Raw genomic sequence first — 10,451 nt, forward strand, 5'->3', positions numbered from 1 at the left:
CCACCCCGACTTCTCATCTTTCCCGAGGCTCCCTCTAGGCTAGGCCTCAAGTCTCAGCCCGGATGGAGGTTTTTCTTTTTTTTGGGGGGGGGGGAAGGAGACTCAGAGATCTTTGTGGCAAATTCCTGGGACTCCAGAGACTCTCAGTCTGGCCCCCTCCTCCTTCTCCTGGTCCACCACAAACATCACCCTGCCCGGCCAGCTCACCCTTCCCAACCCCCATTCCACGTGGACCCGCCAGGACGGGGTGGGGAGATAGGACAGGAAGAGGGGGAGTCAGCCCTGAGAGGAGGGGGAAGGAGGTTGGCGGCTAGCGTCCGCCCTCACTGCAGGCGTCCTCGACCTGGGCACCATGTTCCTTGCGGGGTCCCCCAGCCACACCCTCCGCCGGCTCCCCTTGCTGCCCTTGCTGCTGCTGCTTCTACAGACCTTGGCGAGGGGGCTGGGTCGTGCCAGCCCCGCTGGAGCCCCCTTGGAAGATGTGGTCATCGAGAGATACCACATCCCCAAGGCCTGCCCCCGAGAAGTGCAGATGGGGGATTTTGTGCGTTACCATTACAATGGCACTTTCGAAGACGGGACGAAGTTTGACTCCAGGTAAGAGGTTGAACACCCACCCACCCCGACTCACCACCACTTTTCCTGAACTTTAGGGAATGTTGCCCGGTGCAAGCGCACACCCTGGGGGAGGGTTCCTTAAAGGATGTCCCCTGTCTTTAATATCAAATCTTCAACTCCTGGAAGACCCCTACACTCTCAATACCCTCCGAACACTTGATGCTTAGATGAAGTGTCATATTTACTTACCAGCGCCTTATTTCAACACGGGTGGTACCCTGGCACAGTATTAGGGGGGGCAAAGAGACTGTGCCTGCTGCATGTGAACCCTGGGGTGAGTGGGTGGTCAGTCAGCCTGGGGCTTCTGGTACCTGGTTCCCTGTCTGCTTCTACTGCCGGTTTTCTATGCAGTTGTGGTTGGAGACTAGAGAAAGACATTTATTTCCTCCAAGGTATAGACAAGACCGTAGAGCAGCCAGGCAAGCAGAGTGAGCATTGTAATTTGGAGGTGAGCCATAGCTGGTGCTGTGACCAACTGTCCACGTGTCACAGGGTCTGACATGCCATCCTGGGGACCTCTGTGCCTCCTTCTCTACACCTCTGGGAGCTCAGCTTCTCCATCTTAGCTTTAGCAGGCAATACCAGGCCACATTGGCTTGATGGACAGGCTTCCATCAAGGCCTTCGGTCAGCCAGGCAGATACCCTTTAGGTGGTGGGGACAGATGAGGACCGTGTGGCCGCCTCTCTCCAGGCTGTAAGGTAAAACTTCAGGCCCCATCACACTTGAAACTCTACACCACAAAGAGTCACCCTTCCATCTCTTTTCTGAAATATACAACTCAGCTCACCGGCAATTAGTGGTCATGACTCTGGAAGGAGGTCATTTTTGTACATTGGATGAAAATACCTTTTCCATAGTGTAAGTAAGACCCAGGGTGACAGAGGAGGAGATATCTCTCCCTCCCTCTGCTCTGTTTTTCTTTCTTTCTTTCTTTCTTTCTTTCTTTCTTTTTTTAAAGATTTATTTATTTATTATGTATACAGCGTTTGCCTACATGTACACCTGCAGGCCAGAAGAAGGCACCAGATCTCATTATGGATGGTTGTGAGCCACCATGTGGTTGCTGGGTATTGAACTCAGGACCTTTGAAAGAGCAAGCAGTGCTCTTAACCTCCGAGCCATCTCTCCAGCCCCCTCTCTGTTTTTCAAGACAGGGTTTCTCTGTGTAGCCTTAGCTGTCCTGGACTCGCTTTGTAGACCTGGCTGGCCTCGAACTCACAGCACTACCCTGCCTCTGCCTCCCGCTTGCTGGGATTACAGGTGTGTGTTACCTCACCGGCTAGGAGTTTAATCTTTGATCTTCAGTTTCCTTGTCTGAAACATGGGGTGAGGACAGCAGCTAACTTCCTAAGGGTGCAGATGAGGATGATGAATGGCAGTGGCTTCTGAAGCCTCCCATGGGTTCAGGACATACTATCCTGGACTCTGGGGCAAACCATAAGCCTGGTAGTGCTTAACTCATAGAAACTTTGTCCAGAGCACTGGATGGGGGCGGATTGAGACAGGGGATCTCTATGTAACCCTGGCTGTCCTGGAACTTCCTCTATAGACCAGGCTGGCCTCAAACTCACCGAGATCCTCCTGCCTCTGCCTCCCAAGTGCTGGGATCAAAAGTGCTGCCACCACCGCCCGGCAGCGCTTTTATACAGCACTATAAAGGACATGTGGCAGACATAAAATCTGCTCTGCGGGCAAAATGAGGAATAGAGCTGGGAGTGTAGCCTGGTAGGGTTTTTAAAAGAGACTTTATTTTATTTTATTTTGATTTTTCGAGACAGGGTTTCTCTGTGTAGCCTTGACTATCCTGGACTCACTTTGTAGACCAGGCTGGCCTCGAACTCACAGCGATCCACCTGTCTCTGCCTCCCCAAGTGCTGAGATTAAAGACGTGTGCCACCACCTGGCTAAGAGACTTATTTTATGTGAATGATGATTTTTTTTTCCCAAATGTTTGTGCATTGTGTGTGTTCCTGTGTTAGAGGAAGTAGAGGAGGGGTAGATGGATGACTGTGAGCCACCATGTGGGTGCTAGGACTTGAACCCATGAGCTCTACAAGTACACCAAGTGCTCTACACACCGAGACATCCTCCAGACTCCCCGTTTGAGACAGGATCTCACTATGTAGCCCTGGCTGGCCTGAGAACTGCTGTGCAGACTAGGCTGGTCTTGAACTTACAGAGATCTGCATGCCTCTCTCTCCCAAGTGCTGAGATATAAGGTGTGCACCACCGTGCTCAGCCCTTCTGCAAGAGTGATGAGCTGAGATGGTCTGGAAATTGGAGTATCTTCCCTGGTGGAGACTTCTTTTTGTTTATTTGTTTGTTTTTTGAGACGGGGGTTTTTCTGTGTCTGGCCTCGAACTCACAGTGATCCCCCTGCATCTGCCTCCTGAGTATTAAAGGCGCGCGCCACCACCGCCCAGCTGGTGGAGATTTCTTAAGCCTGGCTTGGGCTTAGTTTCTTTTCTTTTCTTTCTTTCTTTCTTTCTTTTTTTGTTTGTTTTTGTTTTTGTTTTTGTTTTTCGAGACAGGGTCTCTCTGTTTTCTTGGCTGTCCTGGACTCGCTTTGTAGACCAGGCTGTCCTCGAACTCACAGTGATCCTCCTGCCTCTGCCTCCCGATGGGCACAGTTTCTAAATGTTGAAATTAGGACAGGACACTTTTTAAATCCTTGGCTACCTTCAGCCAACCGGGAGAGATGGCTTAGTGGTTAAGAGCACTTGTTCACGCAGAGGACCTGGGTTCGGTTCTGAGAACTCTTATGGTGGCTCTTAACCATCGGTAACACTAGTTCCAGGAGATCTGACTCCCTCTTCTGACTTTTGTGGCCACTAGACATGGCATGCACATGTTGCATAGACATAAAGACAAAACACTCATATACATATGAAATAAATCTTTTAAAAAGTTAATATCCCATTCTTGGGGCTGGGGATGTAGTGAAGTTAGTAGCGTGCTTGCTGGGGGCTGGAGAGACCGCTCAGAGGTTAAGAGCACTGACTGCTCTTCCAGAGGTCATGAGTTCAATTCCCAGCAACCACTTGGTGGCTCACAACCATCTGTAATGAGATCTGATGCCCTCTTCTGGCCTGCAGGTATAATTGCAGGCAGAGCACTGTATATGTAATAATAAATAAGTAGATCTTTCGAGTGCTCACTTAGCATGCATGAAGTCCTGGGTTTGGCCCCCAGAACCGTATAAGCTAGTTATGGTGGCACACACCTGTAATCCCAGCATCCAGGAGGCAGAAGCAGATAGAACATAAGTTCAAGGTCATCTTTGCCTACATAGAGAGTTCTAGGCCAGCCAGGCCTACAAATAACACCTGTCTCAAAGAGCAGGGATGGGGGTGACTAGAGAGATGGCTCAACGGTTAAGGGCACTTGCTGTACAGTCATGGGGACTGGCACCCACAGGAGAACCTGGGCATCCTGTGCATACCCAGAATCAGGGAGAGAACCTGCGGCCACAGAGTGACGGATGAGGATGCCCCAAGCCCTTTGGAGGCCTCTGCATGCATGCACAGGGGCACACACAGGTGTGCACCTACTCACAGACTTACACACATATGCACATCTCTTTTTTCCTTAAGAAAAAAGAACTCTCTCTTGTGAAAACAGATAAAAAAGTCAGGAGCAATTTAAAGTGGCTTTACTCTCAGCAAGGCCACTTTCCAGCTCACCTCTGGCCACTTCTGCTTCCCGTTGCTTGGAGAATGGATGCTCAGTACCAGAACCGTAGGTGGGATGGTGAATCTGTCCGCTCTCAATTTTTCTCTTAAACAAACAAACAAACGAGCTAGGCGCAGTGGCTCACCCCTGTAATCCCAGCACTCATGGAGGCAGGGGTAGATAGATCTCTGAGTTCGAGGCCAGCCTGGTCTACAAAGCGAGTCCAGGACAGCCAAGGCTACACAGAGAAACCCTGTCTCGAAAAACAAACAAACAAACAGGGGCTGGAGAGATGGCTCAGAGCTTAAGAGCACTGACTCCAGAGATTCTGAGTTCAATTTCCAGCAACCACATGGTGGCTCATACCATCTATAATGTGATTTGGCGCCCTCTTCTGGCGTGCAGGTATACATGCAGGCAGAGCACTGTATACATAACAATAAATAAATAAATCTTAAAACAAACAAACAAATAAAACTGAGAACAGCTGGGAAAAAGCTCAGCAGCAGGCTGCTTGCCTAGTATGTGCAGCCCTAGATTTTGTTCCCAGTATTAGAATAAAGAAAAAGAAAACTGAAAACACTAATACCAACCTCATGGGGTAAAAATTCAGTGAAATAATAAAGGTAAAGTGCCAAGCGCTTAATCTAACATATAGTAAATGCTCAATAAATATCCATGTGCCCTCTGAAATATTCCATCAGAAGTAGCAATAGGTAGCAGACAAGCCTATCTGCCCCACCCTACTCTCCTTGCAGGGGATTAAGATCTTCTGGCCTCCTCTCGGACTTCCGTCTTGTATTAGCCTATTAATAATAATAATGATTATTATTATTTTACTTTTTTTTTTTAAGGCAAGGTTTCTCTATGTAGCTCTGGCTGGAACTCCCTATTTAGACCAGGTTGGCCACAAACTCACAGAGGTCTGCCTGCCTCTGCCTCTCGTGTGCTGGGATTAAAGGTGTGTGCCACCACACTCAGTCAGCCCGTTATCCTAAGAAGGGCGTAAGGGCTAGCCCTGGAGAGAGCCTCAGGGAGGAGGGGAAGTAAGAATGTGTGTGCCTGCACCATGTCCTGTGTATAGGAGGCTGTGGGTAGAGAGCACTGTGTGGCTGTAGGCATCTTCATCCGTCCCTCTACTCCCCTAGCCATAACCGGAGCTCCCTGGTGGCCATCATTGTGGGCGTAGGCCGCCTCATCACTGGCATGGACCGAGGTCTCATGGGCATGTGTGTCAACGAGCGTCGCCGCCTCATTGTGCCTCCCCACCTGGGCTACGGCAGCATTGGTGTGGGTAAGGAGGCGGGGCCCGGGTGTAGGGGGTGGGAAGTGGGGGAGGGAGGCAGGAATAGACAGAATGCTGAAGCTCAAAGGTTCTCAGTGTCTTAGCTAAGGTCGCACTGCAAGCAGTCTGACTGGTGGGTACTGTGGCCATCAGTTCACTCCAGAATGAGAGGGGTTGGATACAGAGTCCTGGGTAGAGTCACAGCTTGGCTAGCAGAGAGCGTAGCTGGAGCCGGAGATCCAGCAGGGGGCGTGGCGTAGGAGGTATAAAACTGAGAAGTGAGTGGGCCTCTCACACCCCTGTAAACTTGGCTTCTGCTGTTTCCCCAAAGCGGGCCTCATCCCCCCTGATGCCACCCTCTATTTTGACCTGGTCCTGTTGGACGTGTGGAACAAGGCGGACACGGTGCAGATGACCATCCTCCTGCGCCCTCCTCACTGCCCCCGCATGGTGCAGAACGGCGACTTTGTGCGCTATCACTACAATGGCACACTGCTGGATGGCACTGCCTTTGATAACAGGTAAGAACCCCGGAGGGCAGGGGGCTGGAGAGATGGCTCAGCGGTTAAGAGCACTGACTGTTCTTCCAGAGGACCTGGGTTCAATTCCCAGCACCCGCATGGCAGCTCACAACTGTCTGTAACTCCAACTGACACCCTCACACAGACACACAGGCAGACAAAACACCAATGCATATACAATTTTAAAAAAAAGGGGGGCGGTATGGTGGCGCACACCTGTAATCCCAGCACTTGGGAGGCAGAGGCAGGCGGATCGATGTGAGTTTGAAGCCAGCCTGGTCTACAAAATGAGTTCCGGACAGCCAGGGATACACACAGAGAAAACCTGTCTCAGGGAAAAAAAAAAAATCTGGGTGGGTTGTGGGAGTCCTACAGGCTCTGGGAACTATGACCAGGAGAAAGGAGCCTTGGTCTACCCTGCCTCTCTCACCTCCAGCCACAGGGTCTTTGCCTTGTTCCCTGCAGCTACAATAGAGGCGGCACTTACGACACCTACATCGGCTCTGGTTGGCTGATCAAAGGCATGGACCAGGGGTTGCTGGGCATGTGTCCTGGAGAGAAAAGAAAGATCACCATCCCTCCCTTCCTGGCTTATGGGGAGAAAGGCTATGGTAAGGCAAGGACACGGGAATTCTCCAGAAGAGGGAAAACCAGGGGTCCGCATAGAATTCTTCAGGTTGTATACTGTCCAAGAGCATCCAGCCAAGGAAGGAGGCAAGTAGAGATGAAATCCCTCTTCCTAGTCTGGGATGCTTTATTCTGACACACACAAAAAGGCTCAGTGTGGGTTGGTGATGGCTGTTGAGGGCAACCAGGGGAGGAAGACACAGAGGGGGCAAAGTAGGTCTTTTTGCATTAGGACCCTTGCTGTGCCGGGGGTCTTGCTCTCCCCCCCCCCCCCACTTGTATGGTTCAAGCCCTGTGCCCTCCCCAGGGACTGTGATACCCCCGCATGCCTCCCTGGTCTTCCATGTCTTGCTGATTGATGTCCACAACCCGAACGACACGGTCCAGCTGGAAACGCTGGAGCTGCCCCAGGGCTGTGTCCGGCGAGCCGTGGCAGGGGATTTCATGCGGTACCACTACAACGGCTCCTTGATGGATGGTACCCTCTTTGATTCCAGGTCAGGGGGTGTGCCGAGGTGGGAGGGTGGGGACTGAGGGGCACTCAGAACTGCCCGGGAGGGGTGGGGCCCCTTTGACTCCCTCCCCATCCCTTCTCCTGTATTGCAGCTACTCCCGAAACCACACCTACAATACCTATATCGGGCAGGGTTACATCATCCCAGGAATGGACCAGGGGCTGCAAGGCGCATGCATAGGGGAATGGAGGAGGATCACTGTGCCCCCTCACCTTGCCTACGGGGAGAATGGGACAGGTAGGGTTTGGGCCCCCACCCACCCCTCAGCTCATCTGAAGTGTGCCCCTGAGATTTCGGTCCTCATTGCCCATATACTTGGGTCGCCCACTGTATCTCTACCAGGTAGACTTAATGCTGTTCCTCCAAGGCAGGCCCCACCCTGCTCCCATAGTAGAGCAGGGCAGCCAGTGCCTGAGTTTGGGGTCAGAGAATGGTTAAGCCTAGCACCATCTGCAAAGAGGGCCTCTACTAGAGATTCTGGGAGCCCCAGGCTCCTCACTGACGTGCGCTGGGTACTACTCACAGTAGGATGTTACCAGGAGCTTACAAGGTACTGTTGGGTAGAAAAAAAAAAGGTTTTCGGTGCTGGAGAGATGGCTCAGAGGCTAAGAACACTATCTGTTCTTCCAAAGGTCCTGAGTTCAACTCCCAGCAACCACATGGTGGCTCACAACCACCTATAATGAGATCTTGTGCCCTCTTCTGGCATGCAGGTGTAAATGCGGGCAAGAACACTGTATACATAATAATAAATAAATAAATCTTAAAGAAAAGAAAGAAAAGAAAAAGAAAAAAGGTTTTCCTGCCTCTCTGTCCCATCACTCCAACAGCAAGATGTAGGAAGCACTTATTCTGGTACATGCCATCTGACCTCGTAGTATGAGACTGGGGTGTCCAGCCTGACCCCCATGGGAGTCAGTGAGCAGCCCCGACCCACAGCCCTGAGCTAACTGTGTCCATCTGCGGCCTCAGGAGACAAGATCCCCGGCTCAGCGGTGCTCATCTTTAACGTGCACGTCATTGACTTCCACAACCCCGCGGACCCTGTGGAGATCAAGACACTGTTCCGGCCACCTGAGACCTGCAACGAGACAGCCAAGATCGGAGACTTCATTCGCTACCACTACAACTGTTCTCTGCTGGACGGCACCAGGCTCTTCTCTTCGTGGGTTCTTGGGCGGGGCCAGGGCTGGGCATATGGTGGGCTCCAGGTACGGGTGGCCTTCGGATAGCTTGCAGGCTCCTTCTCTTCTCTCTGGGTCTGTCTGTCCGTCCGACCGTCCCTCCCCCTCCCCCCTCCCTCCCCCTCCCCCCTCCCTTCCCCTCCCCCCTCCCTTCCCCTCCCTCCCTCCCTCTCTCTCACTGTCAGTTCCTCCACAAGTCCCCATCTCAGGGAGCCACAGGTATGACATGTAGGGAAATGGGGGAATGAAGCTGGAGGAAGAGAGAAGTGTCCTTCTAATACGATGGAGACGAGCCCTCGGGCACCCCTCCTGCTGACCTGGGAACCCACCCTCCCCACAGCCACGACTATGAGGCCCCTCAGGCGGTCACCTTGGGAGCTAACAAAGTGATCGACGGTCTGGACAGGGGCCTGCAGGGCATGTGTGTAGGGGAGAGGAGGCAGCTCATCGTGCCCCCCCACCTGGCCCATGGGGAGAGCGGAGGTGAGGGGTGACCACCTGGATCCCGTGTTTCTTCCCACGGTTTGCCCTTAGCCATCCCAGGCCTTGGTGGCTGGCGGGTGGCATCGGGGAAACCTTTATGGTGGTTCGTAAGCATCCTTCCCGTGAGAGAGAACCGAGGCCTGTTGTTTACTAGAACTCTTGCTCTCTTTTTTTCCCTCCCTCTCTCCAGCCCGGGGTGTCCCTGGCAGTGCTGTGCTGCTATTTGAGGTAGAGCTGGTATCCCGAGAGGATGGTCTGCCCACGGGCTACCTGTTTGTGTGGCACCAGGATCCTCCTGCGAACCTTTTTGAAGACATGGATCTCAATAAAGATGGAGAGGTGCCCCCAGAAGAGGTGGGTCAGAAACGCCTATCTGGATGCCAGCACGCTCACTTGCCTTCCCCTCCTGCACACAGGAGAGCCTGTCCTCCCCCACCTGGGTGTCCCTGACCCTATCTGGCCCCTAAGCTCTCCATCTCAGGCCCTCCCTGGATCCCCTGGGTACCAGACCCTGGGTAAGAAACAATGTTGACTTCCACCTGGGGTCCCTTCCCAAGGCCACCTACGGCAGCTGACCATGATGCTCACTGCCTTCCCGTCCCCTGCTCTCCCCTCCCCCAGTTCTCCACCTTCATCAAGGCTCAAGTGAATGAAGGCAAAGGTCGCCTCATGCCCGGGGAAGACCCTGACAAAACCATAAGAGATATGTTTCAGAACCAGGATCGAAACCAGGACGGCAAGATCACAGCTGAGGAGCTTAAGTTGAAGACAGATGAGGACCAGGAGGGGCGGGTCCACGAAGAGCTCTGAGGCCGAGTTTCAGGTCTGACCTCAGACACAGAGGCCAACAGCCCCCTCCTCCCTCAAGTGGGGATCATTCTGGGAGTCACTGAATGTCACCAGAGAGTGCTGTGACCTTCCCACCGGCCATGGCTTCCGGTCCACAGCACGGCCCTCCCTCGGCATTTTGCTCTCAACAACTTATAAGCTTCTTCCTTAAGGTTCTTGGTGTGGTGAATCCAGTTTGGGGAGGGGGCATTGGTGTTTGGTTAGGGCCATTGCTTACCCCACACGCCCATCCTCCCGCCCACATGGGAGAGCTCCTTGGTTCTTTATTTCCCACTGTGCCCTTTATTTGTACTGTCGGTCCAATCGTCCCATCCATGTCTGCCCCCCATTCCCTGTCATGGCAGCTGCGCAGGGGCATGACTCTGAGTGAGGAAAGCCGGGATTGCCATTCTCCTGCCTCAGCTCTGCCTGCTCCTCAGGGAGGGGAGGGCGGACGGGGTCTCCAGGAACACAATCCCGCCAGCCCCCCTTCTTACTCCTGCCTCATCCCAGACCACTGGGGTCAGGTCTTTCATCTTAAAGAAAGCATTATCAAACAGGAAAGGGTGTGTGAGAGGAAGCCTTCAGGGCTGTGACAACCTGCACTTGGTACTAATCTGATGGGAGGGAGGTGGGCAGAGTTTTGGATTCTCAAAGGCTACACAGACCTAATCCTGTCTCTTTTGTGTCAATAAAAAGTTAAACTGAAGGCTTTG

At 52.7% G+C, this 10,451-nt stretch overlaps 1 protein-coding gene across 1 annotated transcript; it reads left to right on the top strand.

Moving 5' to 3' along the window:
* Positions 1 to 208: 208 nt before the first annotated feature.
* On the top strand, positions 209 to 10,444 carry FKBP10 (FKBP prolyl isomerase 10). Its single transcript, XM_084748811.1, has 10 exons — positions 209 to 597; positions 5,441 to 5,586; positions 5,909 to 6,098; positions 6,564 to 6,709; positions 7,033 to 7,222; positions 7,332 to 7,477; positions 8,213 to 8,405; positions 8,765 to 8,907; positions 9,098 to 9,261; positions 9,529 to 10,444. Exons 1-10 carry the CDS (start codon positions 353 to 355, stop codon positions 9,715 to 9,717), a joined length of 1,752 nt encoding a protein of 583 aa, XP_084604937.1. The 5' UTR covers positions 209 to 352; the 3' UTR covers positions 9,718 to 10,444.
* The last annotated feature ends 7 nt before the right edge of the window (positions 10,445 to 10,451 follow it).

This window comes from Acomys minous (genome assembly GCF_964271855.1).
Source record: "Acomys minous genome assembly, chromosome: 12".
In the NCBI taxonomy this organism is placed as follows: Eukaryota; Metazoa; Chordata; class Mammalia; order Rodentia; family Muridae; genus Acomys; species Acomys minous.